The sequence below is a fragment of the Alnus glutinosa genome, chromosome 1, assembly GCF_958979055.1.
Source record: "Alnus glutinosa chromosome 1, dhAlnGlut1.1, whole genome shotgun sequence".
NCBI lineage: Eukaryota > Viridiplantae > Streptophyta > Magnoliopsida > Fagales > Betulaceae > Alnus > Alnus glutinosa.
The window spans coordinates 19090704-19118040 of NC_084886.1; the positions used below are offsets into that span (position 1 = coordinate 19090704).

Sequence of the window (27337 nt, forward strand, 5' to 3'; positions counted from 1 at the left end):
ATGACTTAGGACATGACGAGAATAGGAACTTCGTTGTTGTTTATGACTCCGGTGTAAGGTGTCAATTTCAATGTCTGGTATTCTCGTCCCTTTTTTTTTGATAAGTAATTGCAACTCAAATCATTGAAAGCGTAGAGGGGCGCAACCCTTATACACGAGAAGTATACAAGAGAGCCCTTAAATGGGACGAGAAGAGAATAAATTTAAAAATTCTACATAAGAAAAACTATTCAAGCAATGATGGGACGCTATGGTATTCTCGTCCCTTTATAACTACCTATGCTTATAATGGATTTCTCTCATCAGTGGATGTATGTAGCTTTACATGAACCATGTCAAATTCTTGTTTTTATGTAATTGGATTTATTATTTATTTGATCTCAGCGTGGCTGTATTTTTGAAGCTAAACAAGTGGTATTGCAATCAATAGATTGATTGGGTATCGACTACATGACTAGCTAGGATGATTATTAGAGAGTTTTGTTGAGATAACAACTGCTAGATATAGAATCTAGAGATTTTTATGAACCAATTGAGATGAGATGCATCAAAATGGTTCAATTTATTTCACTAACATTATTACAACATCTCTCTCTCTCTCTCTCTTCATTGGAAGCTTTAGTTGGAACCTTTCATAAATTAAGGTAGGTGAAACCTTTTATAATTTACTCCAATACCTTTTATAATTTACTCCAATACCACACTTGAGCTACAAGGAATTTTAGTATTTTTGGTGGTGGGATAGTTACTTTGGTATAACTTTACTGATTGTACTTGGGTGAGCCCTTTTGCGTTTTAATGAATTTCAATTACGTATAAAAAAAGAAAAGAGAAAATTAATGATTCTTGGAGAATGAGTTGTAATACCTTGATGTAGACATATTTATAAAAAATAACGATGATAAATCTCTTTCTAGTGTTTGTTCTCTTTCTCTTTCCATCTCTCCATGTGTGTGCGTGTGTCCCTCCCCGATGAGGAAGTAGGTGAATTATATTCAAGCTTTAAGTTGACAACAATTACAGTATGGTTACAGAGATAAACTGTGTGAAATGCTTGAAAAATTGCCTAAACAATTCTTCTATAATTTAGTTCTCTCAGTTTAATACAAAGGTTGCCCATAAAAAGTTCAATACAAAGGTTGCAGTAATGTATGGGATTTACTGTGTGCTTTATCTGCTAATAGCTGACATGTTTGTCATTGCCAATTTAGATATTGGCATATAGCTGGTTGAAACCTAAACTGGTTGTAGACATGATCATAATGGTGGGAGGCTTTCCCTAGACAGGTTCGATTAAGCATTAAAAGGTACATCGTGTAAATTATATTTAAGTAGAATAATAAATGTGTACAGTATGGCAGGATGGTCATTTTTTCTTTTCTTTTCTCTTTTTTACACGGTGGTAGTCTGAATTTGACCATCCATAGTATGTTTGTAGTACCTAAGTTTGGTTTGAATCAAATGTTGTCTTATTATGTTATGTTATTCTGTGCTTTGAAGGTTTTATTTTATTTTATATTTTTTTTAAAAAAATTTCTCATAAAAGGTCCTTGAATATCATGAAGTTCCCTTTGATGCTTTCTATTTTGTTCTAGAAATTATCAATGGTATAAACGTTTGGATACCTATCTCAATATCATTTCTGTTCTATAATGTCAGAAGGCCTGATTCTTTTTGTTGTTATCAGCCTGTACTTTTTCTCTTTTGGTGGTGTTTATGTGGTGGTTTTGATGTTTTTGGCGTAGGTGTGGCGCTAGACAATCTGGGGATCTAGGTTCATCTAACGAAGATGCACTTGATGGGATACTTGGTTTTGGAAAGTCAAATTCGTCGATAATTTCACAGCTAGCTTCATCTGGAAGAGTGAAAAAGATGTTTGCTCACTGCTTAGATGGAATAAATGGGGGAGGTATCTTTGCTATTGGGCATGTCGTGCAACCAAAAGTTAACGTGACTCCATTGGTACCGAACCAGTATGTAATGTCTTTTATAGGTGTTATGGTTGTCCCTTGTTTGTTTGTCCCTTGTTTGTCTTATATAGAAACTCAGTAGTCATTTGTGTTTGTTTTTCTTGAAATGCTATAATATTGTAATAAACTAATTTTTTTTTAGATGAAATGTGCTACATGGCTTTGGAAAGAGATGTCATAGCTTTCTTTGATTTTCACCAATGAGCGACATTTACTGATTGATAGTCATTTTTTTTTTTCATTTTAGCTTGCAGTCATTTGTTTAAAATAGGGATACTTATATACAAGGCTTAAAGGAAGTCGGTTAATTTATTGGGGAAAACTCTGATGATGGATGATCAAGTGAGGCCGACCCCTAAAATGAGCTTTCTACTGCTGTACTTATAATGCAGCTAAACTTAATTGTACTTGAAAAGAATGTATTGTTCATTCCTGTAATTATTGCACCTAATTTCATCATCTCATATAACGGTTTGCTTTAGCAAGCTCTAAAAATCAAAGTTTAGTAAGCAGGATATGTTTGTGTTGCTTTTAGTAGTTTGCTTCATTGTTATGTTCTTTAGAGTGCATGTGCTGTGAAGCAATTATCTGTGAGTCCACTGATATGATAATTAAGATACAAGTTGCTTGAGTATGTGGATTGGTTTGGTATTCTGAAGTTCTCTGAGGAGAGAGAGATTAAAAGAATTTTACAGTATTGTATTTCTTAATTACAAGGGAACCAAGCCATTACATTGTGAAAATAAGATCCATGACAATTTGCGAAAGAGGAATATTGTGGTTATTGAGTGGTGTTGTATGTGTAAAAAGAAGGGGGAGGCTATTGATCATTTGTTACTTCATTGTGACACCGCCCGTGAGCTTTGGAGCTTTATGTTTTCTTTATTTGGAGTTGAGTGAGTCATGCCACAAACGGTGCTGGATTTGTTGACTACTTGGGGTGCGCCTTTTGGGCATGGCCTAGCTAAAAAAGCTTGGCGGTTAGTTCCTCATTGTGTTTTGTGGAGCATTTGGCGGGAGCGGAATGCGAGGCTTTTTGAAGATGTAGAGACTGTTATGGTAGTATTAAGGAAGCGTGTGCTTAACACGCTATTTCTTTGGTTAGCGTCCCGTCTTTGCCACCTAGGTGTTTTTACTTTTGTAGACTTTCTAAATTTATTACCTGTTTCTCCCTTTTAGGGGCGCTCTTGTATACTTCTCGTGTATTAAGGTTGCGCCCCTTTGCGCTTTATTGATGAATTTGAAATTACTTATCAAAAAAAAAAAAAAGACAGCAGAGTCACATGTAGTCAAGTAGAATGGTATGTTTATTGATATGTATTAAATATATAGAGCCTAGAAAAATAATGTATTGAACATACAGGGATGGTGGACCTGTTATATATAACAAAGATTGACCGGCAAATCAATGTTTATTATAATGCATTCAATAAGCAGCCACATACAACCATCTGGACCAAATTTTGAATATTTCAAATAGAATTAAATTACTAAAATATAGTGTTGATCTCTTGAGTATGTCAAGTATTGTTTCTTTAATATACATGCTCATGTAATATGTTGTTATTTTTGCTTTCTGCATTCATGAGTCTTTTATTACTAAGCACGTGTACTTTTTCTTCACAGTCATGTTATGTCTTGTCCTATGGAATTTGGCAAGTAAGCTATTTCTTCTTGTTAAATTTATAGGCCGCATTACAATGTCAATATGACGGCTGTCCAAGTTGGTCATGTTTTTCTAAATCTTTCAAAAGAGGTGTTTGAGGTTGGAGACAGAAAAGGGACAATAATAGACAGTGGTACAACTTTGGCCTATCTCCCAGAAACGGTTTATGAGCCATTAGTAAGTAAGGTATGTGATCTATATGAGCCATTAGTAAGGTGCATGATATATTAGAGTTATATGTTGATGACTTTCTGATTTCAAGTTGCCCACTTACTTATTTTAATATCTTTTTTAGATAATCTCTCAACAGCCAGATTTAAAAGTTCATACAGTTCATGATGAGTATACATGCTTTCAGTACTCCGAAAGGTATGTTGCACAATATATTGTTGTCCTATAGGACTTTTATGTTAAGAGATGGTAATAGCTAGATGTGGTGTTGATGGCTAGGGAGAAAGAGGAAATATAGAAACAATATTGTATCTCAACCCTAGAGTGGTTTCTAAGACACACAACAATATTGCTTTTCAACCCTAGAGTGGTTTCTGAGATACACACACAAAAGAAAAGAAAAGGTGGAAGAATATAGAGATTGAAATGGTGGCCCTTAGGCTTTCATAGATATATCTCCCAAGTGATCACAAGACTTAACACATGAGGAAACAATTTGCATTTTCATAATTATATCTTGGAAGCTGTAATACTCTAACCCAACGTGTTCATTTCTTTTCATGATATATCATTACTAGCGAAGTACGTGGCATATTGATTGTAATATCTTGGTAGGCTTATCACTAAACAAATTCCATTTATTACACAATAGACTTCACTAATTGTCCTCGGCTTAAGATGGAAGAAGATGAATAGGATGTTATTGATCAAGTTGAGACTTCACTTGACTTTCTAAAGAAGAAGATTAAATGAAAACTATGGATCTATAGATCATGATCTAATAGATAAAGATGTAGACGAAAGAGGACAAAGTACCACAACCAACAATTGATTGAGAACTACCAAATGCAGAGTCACTGAAGATCTAGGATAGACGATGTAACGACCCACCCCCAATGAGCTGAGGCGTTGCAGACGAACACCTAAGTTAGATTATAGAGAAGCCGTACTAGTCATGCGAGTTGAGGCCCTTGAGACAATGACCCATAAAGAGGAACTAGATGGTGTGAAAAAGGTAGTGTCACCTGTTTGGGCAAGTCTACCTACCTCTGCACTAAGCACTTATTGAGCTCTTTAAAAAGAGCTAAGTGCTTTACCTGTTTGTACCTTAGTATAGGCACTTGTTCAGCTCTTAATTAATGGCTGAGTAATTTACTTCAGTAAGATTGATAAAATCATCAGAAGCTGGAATGAGTGGTATCGTAACTGGAAATCTCTTAAGTATGGGAATGACTTCCAGACAAATATATTACCTGGTTACTCTGCATTTGCAACAAGTTTCAATATGATGGCCATTACCTCCACAATGAGATTGCTTTTGGCCCTATTCTCAACCTTGATTTCTGTCATCACATCAACCAGTCCAGGCTAAGCTCCAAACCTCTTCTTGTCACTTCAAAACCTTGAGAAGCTTTGCCTTAAGCAGAGTCTAAGGCCTAATTATTTGGATGATGTGTAATTCCCGTTCCTAGATTAAAATAATTTACCAACTTCCTGGAAACCAAATTCTTGCAACTATTGCCCACAATTAAATCACATACCTTCTCATTGATAAGGCAAGAATGTTGGAAAATATCGCCAGATCCATATGTACATGTGCATTGTGGTTGAGAAAAATTCGGACTTGTTGCATTTGCATTATGTTGGAAGATTGGAAACTTTTTCGGAGTCGTTTAGTATTGCATGCTGTGTGGAGGCGTAGGTGGCGAGTCATTTGCAGTTTTCTAATGGAAATCTTTAGTGAAATTGATATGCTGTATTTAGAATGAGACAAGGTGGTGAGGATAGTAATTGTTGGATCCCATCTAAGAGGTGGAAGTTTGAAATAAGGTCGTTTTCAAGCATTGTGTATTCTGGCTGGTTCACCATGAAGAGTATTTGGAGAGTTAAGGCTCTTTTGAGAGTGGTTTTGTTGAGCATGTTAAAAAGTGGTGGTTGTCTATTGAGTTTTCGGTTTGCCAAGTTTCATTTTGGCTAATAAATGGAAGGCTTTGAAGACAAATTTGAAGAAGTGGAATGAAGAAGTGTTTGGTGATATAGGGAAGAAAAAGAAAGAATTATTGAAGGGTATTCGAGAGCTGGATTTAGTTGAAGAATGCCGTTGCCTAGAGGAGGACGAAAAGGTTCGAAAGATTGATATGTCGAAAGAATTGGAGAAGACTTTCCTTTTTGAGGAAATGAATTGGAGACAAAAATCTAGAGCTTTGTGGTTGAGGGAGGGGGACAAGAACACAAAGTTTTTTCACAGGGTGGCCAACTCGCATCGTAAATTCAATCAAATAGACTCTTTGACTATAAATGGTGCAATGTCTAGGTACTTTGTGGAGATAAAGGAGCATATAGTCCAATATCACAACAATCTGTATTTTGAGAATTGTTCTTGGCGGCCTAGGGTGGAGGGCTTATCTTTCTTATCCATTGACGCGGAGGAGAGCATTTGGCTAGAAAGAGCGTTTGAGGAGAAGGAGGTGTGGGATGTGATTAGGGATTTGAATGGAGATAAGGCACCGGGTCCTAATGGCTTCACTATGGCTTTCTTTCAGAAGTGTTGGGATATTTTAAAAACTGACATTATGGATGTTTTTGCAGAATTTCACACTCGAGGCAAGTTTGAAAAGAGCTTTAATGCTACTTTGGTCTCTCTGATTCCAAAGAAGATTGGTGTCATGGATGTGAGAGATTTTCGCCCTATTAGTTTGGTAGGGGGTATTTACAAGATTATTTCCAAGGTCCTCGCGAACAAGTTTAAATCAATTTTGAGCAAGTTTATCTCCAACACTCGGAATGCGTTTATAGGTGGTCGACAAATCTTGGATTCAATGCTTATTGCCAATGAATGTGTGGATAGTCAAATTCAATCAGGGGAACTTGGGCTGCTATGTAAGTTGGATCTGGCGAAGGCTTATGATCATGTGAATTGGGACTTCTTGCTATATTTGTTGCACCGTTGTGGTTTTGGGGAAAAATGGAGGGCTTGGATTCGGTTTTGTATTTCTACAGTGAGATTTTCTGTTGTTGTGAATGGAACCCCATCAGGTTTCTTTAACAGCTCTCGGGGTTTGCGGCAAGGAGATCCTCTCTCCTTTTTTGTTTGTGGTGGTTATGGTGGCTTTGAGCCGGATGTTGAGTGCTGCATTGGGTCAAGGCAACTTGACTAGGTTTTCAGTGGGATCCATGGAGCCTGAGGCCTTAGTTGTGAACCATTAAATGTTTGCTGATGACACATTGATTTTTTGTGGGGCGTAGGAAGAACAAATTCGCCATCTGAGATGTATCTTCCTATGCTTTGAGGCAGCTTCGGGTTTAAGGATTAACTTTGAAAATCAGAAATTGTTCCTATTGGTATGGTAGAGGATGTCGAAGGATTGGCTCACTTACTTGGATGTTGGGTCGCTTCTTTGCCTATGACATACTTGGGTTTGCCATTGGGTGCTTCTTACAAGTCCGTGTCTATTTAGAATGATGTTATTGAGAAAATGGAAAGGAGATTGGCTGGATGGAAGCGTATGTATTTGTCAAAGGGTGGGTGGCTAACTCTTCTTAAAAGTACGCTTTCCAACCTTCCTACTTATCTTGTCGTTGTTTCCTACTCCAGTGAGGGTGGCTAATCGTCTTGAGAATATTCGAAAGGCTTTTCTTTGGGGTGGCATTGGGGATGAGGCCAAATTTCATTTAGTGAAATGGAATAGGATTTGTACTCCATTGCACTCAGGTGGGTTGGGAGTTCACAATTTCATCCAGTTTAATCGAGCACTTCTGGGGAAATGGTTGTGGAGATATGGTAGGGAGAGAGAGGCTTTATGGCGATCGGTGATTGACGCAAAATTTGAGAGCCTCAAGGGTGGTTGGTGTTCGAAAGAGGTGTCAGGTTCCTTTGGAGTGGGTGTGTGGAAACATATTAGGAAGGGGTGAGAGAAATTTCTCAATTGTTCGTTTTGAGGTGGGGAATGGAACACATAGTAGTTTTTGGCATGATTGGTGGTGTGGGGATAGATCCTTGAAGCAATGCTTTCCAGCTCTTTTTAGTATAGTGAGGAACAAAGATGCAATGGTGGAGGATAATTTGGCTGTTCATAATGGTGTTATTCAGTGGAATGTTCTTTTTACGCGACAAATCTAGGATTGGGAGATGGATATGGTCCTTTCTTTCTTTGATCGACTGTACTCCATTTCGGCTCGACATGGAGAGGGTGACAGATTAGTGTGGAATCCCTCTAAAAATGGTTTATTTGAGGTGAGATCCTTCTGTGAAGAGCTTATTAGGAAAGATGGCCCATCTTTTCCATCATTTCCCTGAAAGATGGCCTACCTAAAATCCCGCTACTTCTGCATAATGTTTGAAAGGATCTCTAATAAGTTCTCATTTTAATATTCTGTTTGAATTCTAGCTGTAAGTTCGTTCTCGACTGTAAGGGCATCAACTGGTGGATTTCATTCTTGGGTGGTGTTCTGCTTCGGCGAAGATGTAAATCTCCTGTGGGCTGGCCGTCTGTGTTTTGGGGGTTTCTTGCGATGGAGAAGAGCTTTATTGTTGAGTCGAAGTCCTTTGTTTTCTCGGTGGTGGAGGGGGCGTCGGTGCTACGGGTGGTGGAGAGAAGAAAAGATTTTCTTGGCGAGGTCATTCTGAGCACCCATTGTGCCGTCTGGCTTGCGTCGATATTGGAAGTTCTTTTGGGCTTCCCGGCTTATCAAGATTTTGTCAAGTCTTTTAGAGAAGGGTCGAAACTCTTGATCGCTCGGAGAGATAGCAACAAAGCTGGCCGGTTCTTAGAGGCGACAGCTTTCAGGTTGTGTGGTCGGAGAGGGAGCATTCGAATCCCTGAGGGGCGTGGAGGATGGTGTTGGCATAAATTCTCCGGCGAGCTGAGAAAGGTCTCAGACTTCTTCTCGGACATGGTGGGATGCAGGATACGATCATCGTCTGCGATGGTTAAGAAAGATGGGAAGGAGGATGGGTCAAGAGCGGGTTTGATTTCTAAGGGTACTGGCCTTTCGTATGTGGAAGTGCTGAGGTCGGGTTCGGTCCCAGTTGTGGGTGGTCGGAAGTCCAGGATGAGGGCGCCGCTGGAGGAGCCGTGCGATCTTGATCTCTTTCCGATTCTAAGAAGATATATCTCAGAGGATTCTCGCATGGCAGTGGATTGCTCTCTTCTGGAGTCCATTTCGGTTGATCCGCCGGACCTGGGCAAGTCCCTTTGTCCGCTGGGCAAGCAGAGTTCTCCAGGGTGTTCTGCTTGAGGCAATGTGGCGTTAGCAAAGGGGTTTAATTTGAATTCAAATTTTTATACGTGGAAAAACATGCGGAATAGGTTTTACTTGGCTTTGGGTCGAGTGGTTGGGATATTCTTGGGCCGGGGTTCTAGGTCCATTCTGGGTCTTAAACACAAAGGCTTGTTACCGATGAAACGGTCTTTCGGGTTTGGGCTAGGTCGAAAACGTTTTGGTTTTCGCATGGCCTACTTTCTGCCGAAATCTAGTGTTCCCCGTCCATCGTGTAACAAGCCGGTGTCAACACCAGTGATGTTTCTAGTTCGTTCTCCTTCTGGGAGTATGGAGATTGCCTCGTCAGATGCCTCTAAGGTAGCGGGTTCGGCGTCGTCGTTATTTTCTGTTCCGGCATCTCCCTCTTCTATTCCAGTGTCTTCTGGGCTGGTGACCTTGCTGTCGACAGATCCTGGGGCTATTTTTACGGATTCTATGGCTTCCTCAGAGGCTGGTCGGAAGCTTTTTCCACAGGTTCTTGATCCTGTGGACTTAGGGCGTGGGTCGGAGACTTCTGCCTTGGGTTCTAAAGTTTCCATTGTGATGGGCTCGCCAGAAGGGAGGATTCTCCCTTCCTCTTCCCTGGAAGAACCCACGTCCAAGCCTCTTATTCAGTACAAACGTAAAGGGAGGAAGCCAAAGTCGGTGGTGGGTCAAGGAAATCATGAAGATGTGGGTTTTCTCAGGGGGGGGGGGGTTCTTGAGTCGAGCTCCTCCTCTCTTTCACAGGCAGATCGTAGTTTCTCAAGCGCCTACCCTCTCAATTCTATGGGTGGTCTCCAGGCTACCTCTCCTTTGGAGCTGTCCTTGGCGTGCTCTATGTTTTTTGGGGATAAGGGGGATAGAACTATGGCTTTCCTCTCTGCCCTTGATGAGGACCATAGGAGGTGGGGTATGATTGAAGATTGTGAGCTTTAGGGGCTTAGGGTTGGGTTGTTTAAGAATATATGGCTTGTTAAGGCTCCAACAATGGTGGCTTTCTTCGTATGGTCAGCAACTTTGGGCAAAATATTGACGCATGATAACTTGCGTAAGAGGAATGTTATAGTGATTGAGTGGTGGTGTTTGTGTAAGAAGAGTGGGGAGTCTATTGATCATTTGTTGCTTCACTGCGAAATCGCTCGGGATCTTTGGAGCTACATTCTTATTTTATTTGGGGTAGAGTGGGTTATGCCACGAACAGTGTTGGAGTTGTTGAATAATTGGGGGGCGGCGATTGGGTATGGTCGTGCTAAAGAAGCTTTGCGGTTAGCTTTTCTGTGCTTATTGTGGTGTATTTGGAGGGAGCGGAATGTGCGGCTATTTGAAGATATAGAGACATCTATGGTGGAGCTACGGAAGCAGTTGCTCAATACGTTATATATTTGGATAGCGTCCCATCATAGCTTGAATGTTTTTACTTATGTATACTTTTTAAAATTATTCTCTATTCATCCCTTTTAGGGGTTCTCTTGTATACTTTCCGTGTAAAAGGGTTGCGCCCCTTTGCGCTTATTTTTATAAATTGCAATTACTTATAAAAAAAAAAAAGTTTCTTTGTGTGGACAATGGCACTAAGGAAGATTCTGACTTTGGATAACTTGAGGAATATGATAGTGATGTATTGGTGCTATATGTGTAAAATGAGTGTGGAGTCCATAGATTGTCTTCTTCTTCATTGCGAAGTGGCAATAGAATTATGGATTTTGATTTTCCATTTCTTCAAAGTAGAATGGGTCATGCCTAGAATTGTGATAGAGTTGTTGGCTTATTGGAGAAGTTAGTTGGGAAGCAGCACTATTTTAGAAGCTTGGAGGATGATCCCTTTGTGCTTAACGTGGTGCATATGGAGAGAGTGCATTGCAAGTGTTTTGAAGATTGTGAGACTTCGATGGAAGATAAAGAATATCATATGTTTAAATTGCTTTATACATGGATTAGGGCATACAATAGTTCACACTTTTCTAACTTTTCTGAATTTTTGGATTTTTGTTCTTCTTTTTCTCCTTAATAGGGGATTTCTCTTGTATACTTTTTGTGTATTAGGATTGCGCCCCTCTGCGCTTTTAATGAAATTGATTTACTTATCAAAAAACAAAAAAGAAACATTATTCTGATGTTGGGGGGTTGAAAATCTATCATTTTCTAATCTAGAACATGTCATTTAACAAAAAAAGAAATTATTAGGCTTTAAACATCATCATATGGCTAATTTAGTAATGGATATTGTTGGTACAGTTTTCGGTATGATGTGAATCTGCACGTTCCTTTGATGTTCTTCACGCTTCTCAATAATCCTGCAAAACAACAAAATCTAGGGACCCTTCTGGGGATCCCGCTCCGATGCCTAAGTTAGCTTATGTGAGAGAAATAATGCTCTATGTATAAAAACTGAGTCTTAGTTTGTACCTGGGGTATGAGCCTATTTATAGGAAAAGAGGTGGAGTCAAAGCTGGATTAGAATTCCTGCTCCTTGTCGATCTAGAACTGCTGTCAGAGTTCTAATCGAGATCTAGAATTGATATCAAAGTTCTAATTGGACTCTGATCCTTTATTAGACTTCTAATCTGATATCTTCTTAGACTTCTGATCTGATATCTTCTTAGACTTCTGATATGATTATTATTTTTATCTGATCATTATTCTTATCTGTTTGGACCTTATTTGACTTTCGAATCTCCTCTTTGGATCGGGTTGAGTGGGATTTATCCCCAACAGTTACCCCCCAATTCCCTTATCCGAAGCTTGCTTGAATAATGGGAATTCCATGTCTAAGGAAACCCGATCTTTGTCTCCTTCTGAAAACCTGCTAACCTGCAAAACCTGAGGGTTTAAATCTTACCCCCCATTACCTTCTTGTTTTTTCTTAAGGTTTTCTCCCTGTCTCTTGAAATGGCTAACTCCTGGAAAACTTGAGGGTTAAATCCGACCCCCCTGATTCTCTTTATTTCTCTCTCTCGGCAAGGACTGATCCGAGAATTTCTTCTTGTACTCGGCTAGGACTGATCTGAGACTCTCGGCTAGGACTGATCCGAGAGTTTTTCTTCTTGCTCTTGGCTAAGACTGATCCGAGACTCTTGGCTAGGACTGATCCAAGAGTTTTTCTTCTTACTCTCGGCTAGGACTGATCCGAGAGGCTCCTTCTCGGCTAGGACTGGTCCGAAAAGTTTTTTCTTGCTCTCGGCTAGGACTGATCCGAGAGGCTCCTTCTCGGCTAGGACTGGTCCGAGAAGTTTCTTCTTGCTCTCGGCTAGGACTGATCCGAGAGGCTCCTTCTCGGCCAGGACTGATCCGAGAGGCTCCTTCTCGGCTAGGACTGATCCGAGAAGTTTTTTCTTGCTCTCGGCTAGGACTGATCCGAGAGGCTCCTTCTCGGCTAGGACTGATCCGAGAAGTTTTTTTTTGCTCTCGGCTAGGACTGATCCGAGAGGCTCCTTCTCGGCTAAGACTGATCCGAGAAGTTTTTTCTTGTACTCGGCTAGGACTGATCCGAGACTCTCGGCTAGGACTGATCCGAGAGTTTTCTTTTTGCTCCCGGCTAGGACTGATCCGAGAGGCTTTTGCCTGCAAAAGAAGCGACATCAACGGGTTCCCGGTCCCTAGACCGGGAACACTCCGATGCTTAAGTTAGCTTTATTCATTTATTCTGAAAATACTTATTCCCAAAATCTGGGGAATTTTCTGTCTAGTCTGAATTAAAAATAAAAGTCTAGTTCTTTGCAAATATAAATGCTAAAAAATAAAAGCAAGCCTGAAATTCCCGAGAGTCCTTTTTATGGGATCACGGGCAGATACTGCTGTTGCCTCGGCTCTCTATGCCTAGGGCTTCTGCTTCCTCGGTTTTCTCTTCTTTCTATGTCATCTCGGGGATCATTCTCTTGATGCCTCTCGCCTAGTTGAGGACGGTCTCGGGGATAGTAATCCCATGGCTGCTGATCTTGGGGCTGATAGTCCTGATGATTCCGAGGCCTGTTATTTCCTTGCTGGTTCCGTTTTTCTCCCAAGAACCGAACCAGCTTGCCATTCTTTATGAATTCTTCTATTAACAACCTTAGGGTTACGCACCCCTCGGTGTAATGACCTGCTTGTTTATGAAAATCACAATATTTGCCTGCATTCCTGTAAGGAGGATTACCTGGTATCTTTTGTGGTTCCCGGAACGCTGGATCTCTTTTTATCTCCATAAGGACTTCTGATATCTCGGCATTGAGAGGTGTAAAATTGTAATCTTTGAACTTCTTTACCTGCCTCTGCTCTTCCCCATCAGCTTTCTTGAATTCTTTCCTTTTCTTTTCTGGGGCTGTCTCTCGGGGTGGCCTAGAACTGGCCATAGACTTCAGCGTTTCTTCCTGATTGATGAATTCTTCTATCTTATCCATGAGGCCCTGCAAGGTACTCGGTTGCTTCCGGACCAACCTTTTCATCAAAGGCTCCTCGAGTGAAATTCCTTGATAAATGGCAGCAAAGACCATATCCTTGGTTGGATCTTAGACCGTTACCTTCTCTCGGTTAAACTGAGCCATGAACTCCTTAAGACTTTCGTTGCTTTGCTGGTGCAATGATAGCAAATATCCCGAAGGCTTCTTCCTTGTTCGGAAAGCTAGAAATTCGGTTAGGAATATTTTGGACAACTCCTTGAACTGATCAACGGAATTCGGGGGCAGCTTCCTGAACTAGTCTCGGTCATTCCCCGAAAGAGTAAGAGGGAAGGCCCGACATGCTACTTCATCGGGTGTCCCGTGAAGGTCTAGATGAGATCGGAAATTTTCTAGGTGATCCAAGGGATCTCTGTCTCCTGCATAACTTAGAATTTGGGGTACCTTAAACTTATCGGGAAGCTGATAGTCTGCCACCCGTCTGGTGAAGGGTGAGTCTGTACCCATTAGGAGCTTGTCCACCATTACGGATATGCTTTTGTCCTTTCTTTCCATCTCCATGTACGTGCACCTTCTCTCCAGCTCGGCAATAACTCTGCTCAGATCTCCTTGATGGTCATCCTCCCTCCGAGGATTAGTGTTGCTGTTGTGATCTTCTTCCTCACGCTCATCCCTGTTCATCTCGGGATTGGGCTGTCTCGGCCTCATGCGTAACAATTCTGCATTTAAGTCTTCAATCTGTGCTTCTAACGCTACTCTCCGATCTTGGTTTCCACCTGGCGGTGGAGGCTGTGGATCATTCTGAATAACCGGTTCCTGTTGGGCCACGGGCTGTCGATTGGTCTGGCTTCCGGAATGTGTGTTCATCACCATGCTGGATCTTCTTTTTTTCTTTTATGAGGAACGAAAAATCGTTTCCCACAGACGGCGCCAAACTGTTGGTACAGTTTCCGGTATGGTGTTAATCTGCACGTTCCTTTGATGTTCTTCACGCTTCTCAATAATCCTGCAAAATAACAAAATCTAGGGACCCTTCCGGGGATCCCGCTCCGATGCCTAAGTTAGCTTATGTGAGAGAGATAATGCTCTATGTATAAAAACTGAGTCTTAGTTTGTACCTGGGGTATGAGCCTATTTATAGGCAAAGAGGTGGAGTCAAAGCTGGATTAGAATTCCTGCTCCTTGTCGATCTAGAACTGCTGTCAGAGTTCTAATCGAGATCTAGAATTGATATCAAAGTTCTAATTGGACTCTGATTCTTTATTAGACTTCTAATCTGATATCTTCTTAGACTTCTGATCTGATATCTTCTTAGACTTCTGATATGATTATTATTCTTATCTGATCATTATACTTATCTGTTTGGACCTTATTTGATTTTCGAATCTCCTCTTTGGATCGGGTTGAGTGGGATTTATCCCCAACAGATATTTTCTTCACAGATTTGTTCAACCTTGATTAGGTTTTAGAGTATTGGATTTCCTTTTCAAAATTCTCTTTTTCCTTTTTCATCTTGGTTTTTGAGTGTGTTCTTTTTAAGCTGTTACCAATACTTTGTGCAAGCTTATGGGGCTATTGAAATAGGAGAACATCAATTTTCATTAATCCAGTGTGGAAACTTTAGCTCTTGATCTGAGAAAGACAAAGAACATTTTGTAATTTTCTATTAGTCTACATGAAAACTATTTTATTCATTACTTACTATTCCCGATACCTCCCAAGGAAAATCCCGAATTGGATCCCAAATTGACGGGTTATTGTTCATTTTGAACAGGTATTTTTTTTTTTTTTTTTTAATAATCTTCAGGAAAAAATAGGTAACTCTGTTTCAAATACTTGTCTTATTCTTATTGAGTTTCTTGTATTTTGTATTTCTTGATCATGCTGGTTACTTTCATTAATCATCTAAAGATATATTCTTTTATCTTGCGCGCCTATTTACCCGTCGGAATCCAAGTCGGTGCTTTCATACTCTTGGAAGAACAAGGTTGGCAAATTGGATAAGCATCTGCTTGCAGAGGCTTTTGAGACTTTCAGTGCTCCTAAGGAGCTTTCTAGGCTAGTTTGTGGGTTTGTCTCCAAGCCCTTGTCAACTCGTGCAAAGTCTACGGCTGCTCAAGACGAGGGCTATCAGCCTATCCTTCGGCGTTGCTTCCTTCTCCCAAGCGGCGCGGGTCTTCCTCCGTCAGAAGTGGGAGTGGTTCCACTCTCTTCGGTCCGGTCTGTGCTTGGGTGCCCGCCTTTATTCTTAGAGGTGGGCAAATCTTCGCGGGGACGTGGTTTTGAAGAGATTGGTGGTCCTCCCGGGGCATCGATTGATCTTAGCTTCTGTGTTAATACTTTAGGGGTCTCCCACGAGGGGAATGTGAAGGGCTTTGTAGACTTTATGACTCTAATTGATGCGGAGCATCGTCTAGAGGCTTCATTTAAAGGGAGTCGTGTAGTGAAGAATTTAGAGTGCTCGATTAATTATGATGCTAGAGGTTTTGGTTCTAGTAGGGGCAAGGCTAAGCGGCCTAATGTGATGTATTAATCTCGGGGTTTTGTGGGCTGGTTTTGTAGGGGTTTTCTGGGTTTCCTTCTGTTTGGGTTTTTTGGGTGTTTTTCCCCTTCCCCTCTCTTTCTTATTTTGGTGTCCTTTTGTATACTTCCTGTATGTTTAGGGGCGCCTTTACGCTTTTTATAAAATTCTCTACTTATCAAAAAAAAAAATATTCTTTTATCACTCAAGGCTGCCAATTCCTTCTGGCTTGATATATATAATGTATGATTATTGATGCTAAATTGTTCTGACATAATCAAAATAACATGTTGAGGATCTTACTTTGATTTAATTAGTTTTGCTTTCAATTGCAGTGTTGATGATGGATTTCCACTTGTGACCTTTCATTTTGAGAACTCGCTATCTTTGAAAGTTTATCCACATGAGTATCTATTCCTCTTTGTAAGTATATCAAGCAAGTTAACAAAGGTGCTCTTCAGATATGTTTGTTTCAAAATTTTACTTGCTTTCTTTTTGGTCTTCTCTTTGTACGTTGCTTTAGATTCTTATGTTGTACTTAGAAAGATTATGGGCCTCAAATAATGCAGTTCTGCATATAACATCAACCTCATGGTTTTAGTTCTGACATCATAGTAATTAGCTCTCTTGGTTGTTCATTTGTCTCTATAGTCAACATAAACATCATAGTAATTGCAGCAATGATTTTTATCTTTTGATAGAAGCTCCTCTCTCTCTCTCTCTCGGTAGCGCGTGCAGGCGCGTCCTGCTACTTCTCTATGCTGGTGTGTCGAATTTCTTTGTTTTTTAGCTTCTCTGGTTCTTGTTTGGTTGCTTGGGTGTCATGCGATGATGTTGTTGATGATGTCTAGAGAGGTTGTTGCGTGGGTTCTATTTCCTTTAGTCTGTTAGTGTAACAAAGGTCCCATGGGGAGTTTTTTTCTTCTTCGTAGAATTGAAATATTTCGAGTTCATTATCGAGCTAGGGGAAATGCCTTCAAGTCAAGAAGAGTGAACCAACCGAAGGTTTATCTCCGGTCAATCTTTTTTGCTACTCTCGACGGTCAATGCTGTGGATAGAGTGGAGAACAGTGCGGGTTTCATTTGTAAGTTCAGAGATTCTTAGAGTGCCTTCTTGGGTCAACGTTGCAATAATCCTCTATTGCATGGTTACAGTCTCATCAGTGGTTGGTCTTCTTCATTGGCGATGGACTCCAAAGTTTGTTCCCTCTGATGCAGCTTCTCCGTTTCATCTTGTTCATATTCTCTCTCTCTCTCTCTCTCTCTTGGATGACGACAATAGAATTCTCCTAGTAGTTGCATTTTCTAGTGGGGACCCTAGTGAATCCGTGAGGAGCGAAAGTTCACCTTTGGAAGAGGATCTGCATGGGGCCCTAGGTATGGTTTTGCGGATGAGCTCAATGATTTTGAGAGAGCTGTCATATCAGATCTTAAGCACACCAGCCTAGTTATTGTGGTTCCCTCTTCTTGCAAAGAGGTTACCCTTTGTTTTGGTCCCTAGATTTTCTTTCTCAATTCCTCAACCCCCGTGCGCAACAATCTGAGAACTCAGGGGGTCAAGAGACATATGTATGGCTAGAAAGATTCTTCGGGTTTTCTTATGAAGGATTTGAACATGAGGCTTTAGATTTGTTTTTTGCTATTGAGTCCAACCGCAAGGGTTGCAAAGGAACGTCGGGCTCCTTCAGAATAGAGATCGGGAGCGAGGTTAAAGGAGTTAAGGAACTTATCAATTTGTCTTGCTCAGTGAACTATGACACCAATAAGAACCCACCCAAACCCTTCCTTCTTCTCGGGTATCGTGGCAAGGCTTCTACCCCATTGTGAATTGGGAAATTATTAGTTGGAATGTTGAGGACTTGAGGATGTAGGGAAAAGGTTCAGCATTAGCAACTTATTGAAAATTTGGAACCTTGGTGTAGTGTGTTTTCAAGAAACAAAAATGGAGCAGATTTTAGCCGGTATTGTCTGGGGCTTGGGGTTGGATCTTTCACCGGGTGGTCTGTTATGCTAGCCTTAGGAGCCTCGGGTGGTATTCTCTTAATGTGGGATAAACATGCAATAGAATGCATTAAAGAGGTGGTGCGCACTTTCTCTATCTCATGCAAATTCAAATATATTTTGGACCAGTTTGATTGGACTTTGTCAGGAGTTTATGGTTCCAAGGCATTATTTGTGGGAAGAGTTATCAGGGGTTTTCAGTTGGTGGGAAGTCCCTTGGTATATCGTGGGAGACTTCATTGTTACTTGCTTCCCGAATGAAATGAAAGGGTTGAGGCAACTTGGTTAATCTCTGCCATGAGGGATTTTTCAGATTTCATTTCAGAGTAGGGGTTGATGGATATTCTGCTGGCTGGAGGTTCTTTCAATTGCTTTAATAACCATGACTCCCCCTCTATGTTCAGAATTGATAGACTTGATTCGGTGTTGTCTTCCTCAACCTGTATCATATCATATTCCCATATTGCTTGACAGCGGAGTTCTGTCTAGAGGATCACCCTCATTTAAATTTGAGAGCATGTGGCTGAAAGCAATATGTTTTGTAGACATGGTGAAACAATGGTGGGATTTATATCAGTTCCTCGGTACTCCTTGTTTTGTTTTTGCTACTAAACTAAAACGGCTAAAACTTGACTTAAAACACGGGAATAAGGAGGTCTTTGAAAATGTAGAGGAGAGATTAGAGGAAGATTGCCTATGACGTATTTGGGTATGCCTTTGGGTGCCTCTTACAAGTCCGTTCTTACTTGGAAAGGGGTGGTTGAGAAAATGGAAAGGAAGCTGGCTGGTTGGAAGCGTATGTATTTGTCAAAGGGCGGACGGTTGACTCTTATTAAGAGCACGCTGTCCAATCTCCCCACGTATCTCTTGTCACTGTTCCCTATTCCTTTGAGGGTGGCTAACCGTTTTGAAAAAATCCAGAGGGATTTCCTATGGGGTGGCATAGGGGATGAGACCAAATTTCATTTAGTGAAATGGAACAGGATATGTACTCCGTTGCATTCAGGTGGGTTGGGAGTTCACAACCTCAGCCAGTTTAACCAAGCTCTTTTGGGTAAATGGTTGTGGAGATATGGTAGGGAGAGAGAGGCTTTATGGCGTTTGGTGATTAACGCCAAATTTGGGAGCCTAAAGGGTGGGTGGTGCTCTATTGAGGTGTCGGGTTCCTATGGAGTAGGGGTTTGGAAATATATCAGGAAAGGGTGGGAGAAGTTTTGCAATTATGTTCGGTTTGTGGTAGGGGATGGGTCATATATCAGTTTCTGGCATGATCGGTGGTGTGGGGAGAGACCTTTGAAGCTTTGTTTTCCAGTTCTGTATAGTCTTGTGAGGAACAAAGCGGCAATGGTGGTAGATAATATGGCGGTTCATAATGGCAATATTCATTGGAATGTTCTCTTTACGCGGCAACTCCAGGACTGGGAGATGGAGATGGTGCTCTCTTTCTTCGAGCGGTTGTACTCCACTCCGATTCGACAAGGAGAGGGTGACAAGTTAGTTTGGAACCTCTCTACAAGGAGCTATTTTGAAGTAAGGTCATATTATGAAGCACTTAGTAGGAAAGAAGGTCCATCTTTCCCGTGGAAGAATATATGGTGTGCTAAGGCTCCGACAAGGGTGGCGTTCTTTGTATGGTCTGCAGCTTTAGGTAAAATTTTAACTCATGACAATCTGCGAAAGAGGAATATTGTGGTTATTGAGTGGTGTTGTATGTGTAAAAAGAAGGGGGAGTCTATTGATCATCTGTTACTTCATTGCGACACTGCCCGTGAGCTTTGGAGTTTTATGTTTTCTTTATTTGGAATTGAATGGGTCATGCCACAATCGGTGCTGGGTTTGTTGACTACGTGGGGTGCTTCTCGAGGGCATGGCCTAGCAAAAAATGTTTGGCGTTTAGTTCCTCACTGTGTGTTGTGGAGCATTTGGAGGGAGCGGAATGCGAGGCTTTTTGAAGATGTCGAGACTGTAATGGTAGTATTAAGGAAGCGTCTTCTTAACACGCTATATCTATGGATAGCACCCCATCTTTGCCACCTAGGTGTTTCTACTTTTGTAGACTTTCTTAATTTATTAGTTGTTCCTCCCGTTTAGGGGCTCTCTTGTATACTTCCCGTGTATTAGGGTTGCGCCCCTCTGCACTTTTTATTGAATTTTAAATTACTTATCAAAAAAAAGTATTAGAGGAAGAAGTCCTTAATGAAGGAGATCCAGTCTCTTTGATTATTTAAAAGAGGAGAGAGTCAGGAGGGCCAAGGCAAAAACATATTTGGAGAATGTTACTCTTATTCAAGAAGTTAGTTGGAGGCAGAAATCTGGGGTGACCTGGTTAAAAGAATGAATCACAATACGAGACATTTTCACCTCCTTGCCAACTCTCACTAGAGAAATGACTTTATCGCCAGTCTTTGTTTTGATGGCACTGCTACCTACAATCAAGAGGTGATCAATGATACAATCATTTAGTACTACAATTTGCACACCAAATTAGATGGTTTGGAGTTTCGCTTTTTATGATTTTGCAAATTGGTTGGAAAGATCGTTTCAAGAGGATGAAGTTCTTCAGGCATTACTTAGTATCGATGGTGACAAGCTTTGGGCCCAAACAACTTCACTATTGTTTTTTTTGTTCTTGTTTGGCTACTGTGAAGGATGATCTTATGCGTCTTCCATAACTTTCATGAGCATGAGCTATTCAAGAAGAGCCTTGATGCTACTTTCGTTACCCTTATCGTTAAAAAGATTGGGCAATTGGAAGTAAAGGATTTGAGACCTATCAGTCTGGTGGGAAGTGTCTATAAAATTTTGGTTAAAGTCCTTGCTATCAGAATGAAATAGGTGCTGGGATCGCTCATATCAAACAATGAGAATGCTAGGGGGGAGACAAATTTTAGACTCAGTTCTTATATCAAATGAGTGTCTAGACAACAGGTTGAAATAAGGAATTCCTAGCGTTATTTGCAAGCTGGAGTTGGAAAAAGCCTACAAGCATGTCAACTCGGAGTTCCTCTTCTATCTCTTGGGGCGTCTTGGCTTTGATACTAAATGTAGGAAATGGATGTCCACTTGTATCTCCACGACCCGCTTCTCTAGTTTGATTAGTGGTAGTCTGTATGGTTTCTTTGGTAGCTCTCAGGGCCTCCGCCAAGGGGATCCTCTCTCGTCTTTCCTCTTCATGAATGTCATGGAGGCTCTCAATAGGATGCTTTCTAGAGCCATGGTTGGGGGTTATTTATCTGGATTCTCGGCAGACATCCAAAGCGCCGCCCCTCTAGAAATATCCCACCTTTTTGCAAATGATATGCTTATTATGCATGATGTAAATCGTGATCAAATCTATAATTTTGGTCACATTCTCCTGCATTTTTAGGCTATTTTGGGCTTGAAGACCAATCTTCGGAAATCTAAATTAGTTGCTGTGGGGGTACCACATCAAGAAGATCTGGCTTATATTCCTAGATGTAGTATTTCTTGTCTGCCCTTGAAATATTTGGGACTTCAACTGGGTGCTTCTTTTAAATCAAAAGCTATTTAGGATGGGGTAATTGAGAAAATGGAAAGAAGATTGCCTAGTTGGAAGAAGATCTACTTGTCTCAGGGTGGTCACCAAACTCTAATCAAGAGTACGTTATCCAGTTTACCTACATACTTCTTTGACCATTTTCCCTTGCAAGCCGATATATCTAGAAGATTGGAGCGTCTTCAAAGGGACTTTCTTTGGGATGGAATACCTGGTGAGCGTAAGTTTCATTTCGTATAAAAGAATACTATTTGCTTAGTTCCTAGAGAAAGGTTGGGAGTTAAAAACCTCATGTTGTTCAATAAAGCTTTACTTGGTAAACAACTTTGGACATTCATACAAGAGGAGACTTCTCTGTAGAGACATGTGATTGTTGAGAAGTATGGAATTTAGAGAGGGGTTGGAGTTCAGAGGAAACTTGAGGGCCCTACGAGGTGTGCGTTTGGAGGAATATTAAAAATGACTGGGAGTATTTCTCCAACTTTGTCTCCTTTAAGGTTGGGGATGGGCTCCATATTCGTTTTTGGTATGATGTTTGGTGTGGAGAAGCAGCTATCAAGTTTTCATTCCCAGAACTTTATTCAATAGCTCGTGACAAAGAGGCCTCTGTGTCGGATTTATTGGATTCCTCATACACTTATATCCATTGGAATTCGAGTTTCATTAGGCATAACTGGATTGGGAGCTGGAATCTCTTGACTATTTCCTCAATTTGTTATACTCTTTGAAACCCATATGGGGAGGCAGATAGAATGTTGTGGACCTTAACTAGCAATCACAACTTTTAAGTGAAGAGTTATTATTACACTTTAAAGTCTAGAAAAATGTTTGAAGGTTAAGGCTCCGCATTGCTTTCTTTACATGGACGACAACTTTGGGTAGAATCCTCATGGTTGAAAATCTTATAAGGCGGGTTTTTTAGTTTTACTCTTGTAAATTGGTGTTGCCTATGCAAAAAATAAAAAATGAGGAGACCGTAAATCACCTCCTCACTCATTGTGACTACACTAGCGATCTCTGGCACTTGGTTTTCAAATTATTCAGAGTTTCATGGGCTATGCCTAGCAATATCCTAGAGCTGCTGCATTGTTGGAAGACTCGAGTGCGGCGACATTCTAAAGAGGCTATTTGGAAAGTTATTCATGTATTCTCGATGTGGAGCATTTGGAGAGAAATGAATCGGCGCCTTTTTGAGAACTGCGAGTCCCTACAAGCTCTATTTAAATTCCTTTTTTTTGAGATCTCTCTTAGATTGGGTTGTAGTCTATGTTCCTAATTTCTCCTCTTGTTAAATTTTTTAGATTTCAGACGCCTTTAGGGTGATTGCCTCTGTTGTATACTTTTCGTGTACGAGGGCTTTGCCTTTTCTTTTAAAATTATTGAAAAGTTCTCATACTCCCCCTTAAACTACCACCCGATTGTCAATGTTTCCCCCAAACTAAATATTGCATCGATGTCCTCTACCAAACTACAGAGTTGTCAATGCTCCCTCCAAGGCCAGCAAAAAGACTAAAATGACCATAAATTTTTTTCAATAAGACATAAATACTCCTCTAAATTTGGGGAAAAAAGAAAAGGAGGAGGCTGGAACAGGGGTTGGTCAAACCACTCCTTTCAATTATAGTAACTACACAATCCAAATTGTAGACCCATGTATTTTAAACGCTAACGACTCCTTCATCCCTCATTATTCTATAGACACTACTAATTTCAGTTTCAGTGATCCATCTGGAACATTTGTTTGACTTCTTGGAGAATAATTTTGACAAATATCAAAAGCCGTTTTTTTGAATTGTGAAAAGCTAGTGAATTCTTCGTTGTATCTGGATATTGCTTGCCTTAGAATGGAGTGTATTCTTCCAAGTCTTTTCTATCCCATTCCAAGAAGTATGCCTAAGAAGGAAGGTGGATTGGGGATAAAAGGTGTACATATTTTATATTATCCAGCGTTATAGGGGATGTGGAGGACTTGTGCCAATTGGCGCAAATGTCTGTCACCGTGATTAGATCCATATGAAGCCCGAAAATATATTTCTTGTACAAATGTTTGCAATGAATTGTTATTTGGTTTTGAACTTTCATGGTACCGAGTTTATTGTGAAAGGTGCAGCAGAGATGGCCAAGGTATGGCTCGGTCACCCCCGAGAGAGGCGGGAGGGGTGTTGGGGTGGAATTTTCCAAAAAAAAAAAAATCTTTTGATTGAAGTTCTAAATCCACACTGCACAGATCTATTGATCATCTGTTGCTTCACTGCTAAGTCGCCCATAATCTTTGGAATTACATTCTTATCTTATTTGGGGTAGAGTGGGTGATGCCACGAACGGTGTTAGAGTTGTTGACTAGTTGGGGCGCGTTGGTTGGGTATGGTCGTGCTAAAGAAGCTTGACGGTTAGCTCCATTGTGTTTATTGTGGTATATTTGGCGGGAACGGAATGTGTGGCTCTTTGAAGATGTAGAGACATCAATGGTGGAGCTATGGAAGCGTTGGCTTAATATGTTATATATTTGGATAGCGTTCCATCATTTCTTGAACTATTTTACTGTTGTAAAATTTTTAAATTTATTCTCTTCTCATCCCATTTAGGGGCTCTCTTGTATACTTCCCATGTATAAGGGTTGCGCCCCTCTGCACTTTTAATGAATTGAATTACAATTACTTATCAAAAAAGAAGAAGAAATATTCTATTCCAATTTCACTGTATAGTGCTTAAGTTGTCCTTGTGGTTAATGCAAACACATTGAAAATCCACTGCTTCTATTCAATGTATAATGCTCAAAACATTGTGTGAGGAAGTTTATTATCCGTCATTGCTGTTGTTCGAAGTCATTAGCCTCAAAGCTTAAGTTTCTGGGAAGTGGGTGAAAAATGTATATTGATCACATCATGAACACCCTATGAAGCACTGATGTGGATACAGGTTACGGATACTATATGCTACAAACACTACAACACGTAAATTATTGGAAATCTAGGATATATAATAGAGAAATGTTAGTTTATAAATATATTAAAAAAATATTTTTAAGTAGATTAATTATACTAGATTTTACTTTAAAAGATAAATAGCTAACACCAAAAGTATCTTGGAAAACCCTTATCTTGACATGTATTAGATACAGATACGACAACTATTTTGAAGTATTTGTGCTTCCTAGTTGATACACCTTTGTGCAGGCCCACCAAATAACTGTGAACCAAATATTGGCCTAGCATGTACAAAGCATAGGAAACTAAAAAAGGGAGGTAAGGTCAATCTATAGAGAGCTTAAACAGTTGGAAAGTGTGCCAACCATGCATTAACAGCTGTTATAATGCATAAAACCTGCACTGTTAGTTATAGTATTTATTTATTTATTTTTGCCTTATGTGCATCTTTGGATTATGGAGAAAATGGTAAAGTTTTGACTACGTGATTCTATGAAAGGTTTACTAGTCTAAAGGCTGAAAATTTTCCATCCATACTGTGCTTTATACCCCCCCTTGTTTGCTGTGGATGGGCCACAAATATTGATATTTGGCTGAGGGTTTCCAACTTGCCTCATACTTTATGTCCTTACTGTGACTGTCCTTTCCTTTAGCTTCTAACTCACCAATAATGAAAAATCAAAATCATTTTGGATAAGCTTTTTTTTTTTTGTTTTTTGTTTTTTGTTTTTTTTTTTAAATTTTTTTATTAGAGTAAGCAAAGAAGTTTATAAAAAGCATAAAGGCGCTACTAAGCATACATGAAGTATACAAAAAAAAATATCAAAACAAGAAAAAAGAGAGAAGAGATGAAAAACACTCGTAAAACCCAAAAACAGGGGAAAACCCAAACACCCCAACATAACCAGCCGACAATACCCAGAGACTATTACATCACATTAGAGGCCCTCTTGCCTTGCCCCTGCTAGAATCAAAACCCCTGGCATCATAATTAATCGTGCACTCTAAGTTTTTCACTTCACGACTCCCTTTAAACTTAGAAGTGGAGATTGGAGCCTCTTGACGTTGCTCCCCATCGATTTGAGCCATAAAGGGTTGGTGGTGCTCGAAAGAGGTGTCGGATTCTTTTGGATTGGGTGTGTGGAAACATATTAGGAGGGGGTGTGAGAAGTTTCACAATTTTGATCATTTTGAGGTGGGGAATGGATCACATATTAGTTTTTGGCATGATTGGTGATATGGGGATAGATCCTTGAAGCAATGCTTTCCAGCTCTTTTTAGTATTGTGAGGAACAAAGATGCGATGGTGGTGGATAATTTGGCAGTTCATAATGGTGTTATTCAATGGAATGTTCTTTTTACGCGGCAAATCTAGGATTGGGAGATGGATAAGGTCCTTTCTTTCTTCGATTGACTGTACTCCATTTCGGCTCGACATGGAGAGGGTGACAGGTTAGTGTGGAATCCCTCTAAAAAAGGTTTATTTGAGGTGAGATATTTCTATGAAGAGCTTATTAGGAAAGATGACCATTCTTTTCCATCTTTTTCCTGGAAGAATATATGGCGTGTTAAGGCTCCAACAAGGGTGGCTTTCTTCGTATGGTTAGCAGCTTTTGGCAAAATATTGACGCATGATAACTTGCGTAAAATGAATGTTATAGTGATTGAGTGGTGTTGTTTGTGTAAGAAGAGTGGGGAGTTTATTGATCATTTGTTACTTCACTGCGAAATTGCCCGGAATCTTTGGAGCTACATTCTTATTTTATTTGGGGTAGAGTGGGTTATGCCACGAACGGTGTTGGAGTTGTTGAATAGTTGGGGGGCGGCAATTGGGTATGGTTGTGCTAAAGAAGCTTGGCGGTTAGCTCCTCTGTGCTTATTGTGGTGTATTTGTAGGGAGCGGAATGCGCGGCTCTTTGAAGATGTTGAGACATCTATGGTGGAGTTACGGAAGCGGTTGCTCAATATGTTATATATTTGAATAGCGTCCCATCATAGCTTGAATGTTTTTATTTATGTAGACTTTTTGAAATTATTCTTTGTTCGTCCATTTTAGGGGTTCTCTTGTATATTTTTCGTGTATAAGGGTTGCGCCCCTCTGCGCAATTTTTTATAAATTGCAATTACTTATAAAAAAAAAAAGAGTCTAAAAAGCCCTTCACATTTTCCTCATGGGAGACCTCCAAAGTTTGAAAACAGAAGCTAAGATCAATCGCTGCCCCGAGAGGACCACCATACTCTTCAAAACTGCCTCCCCTCGAAGATTCACCAATCTCTGAAAAAGACAACAGAGGAGGGCACCCAAGCACAGACTGGACTGAAGAGAGCGGAGACCCACCAACTTCTGACGGAAGAAGTGTTGTGCCTCTTGGGAGAAGGAAGCCACGCCGAAGAAGAGGCTGACAGACCTCGTCTCGAGCAGGCGTAGACACTATCCCATCCCTTGCCAGTGCTGACTAGGGCTTGGGAGCACTAAAAGCCTCTAGAGCCTCCGCAAGCAGATGCGAATCCAATCTGCCAACCTTATGCTTCCGGGAGTATCTAAGCACCGACTTGGATTCCAACGGATAAATAGGCCCTCCAGACTCGACATCACAAGGAGAGAATAACACAGTCTTTCACCTGATGCATCCGCACCTAAAGAGTAGTTGTCGGGAGCCTCCAGGAATGCTGGACCAAACCCAACTAGAGCTGGAGACGGAGCCAGCTTTGGCAAGGCAAACTGGTCATGTTGACCAGCTCTGGCCGACTTCCAAACAACACCCAGCTCCAGCAACCTGGAGCTGGCCTCAGAAGATGACGGCAAAGGAGGATCCCCACTGGCAGGCCTCACCAATGCAAAGGTAGCCAGCCTAACACCCATTGCCTGTCGATGGAGAAGCCCCCACCGAAACCTGCCCAGGCCTTGTCGAGAATGATCCAAACTTGATCGTCGGACCAGCAAAGC

At 40.7% G+C, this 27337-nt stretch overlaps 1 protein-coding gene across 2 annotated transcripts in view; it reads left to right on the plus strand.

Annotated features, from left to right (window-relative positions):
- LOC133876215 (aspartic proteinase 36) overlaps positions 1–27337 on the plus strand; it is a 49357-nt gene that overhangs the window by 5421 nt on the left and 16599 nt on the right. The window contains exons 4-7 of one of the 2 annotated variants that reach the window (XM_062314503.1): positions 1746–1973; positions 3660–3822; positions 3932–4005; positions 16281–16395. In XM_062314503.1, coding sequence (XP_062170487.1) covers positions 1746–1973; positions 3660–3822; positions 3932–4005; positions 16281–16395 — 580 coding nt within the window. The remainder of the gene's footprint in view (positions 1–1745; positions 1974–3659; positions 3823–3931; positions 4006–16280; positions 16396–27337) is intronic. The other variant, XM_062314511.1, reaches the window with a different exon arrangement.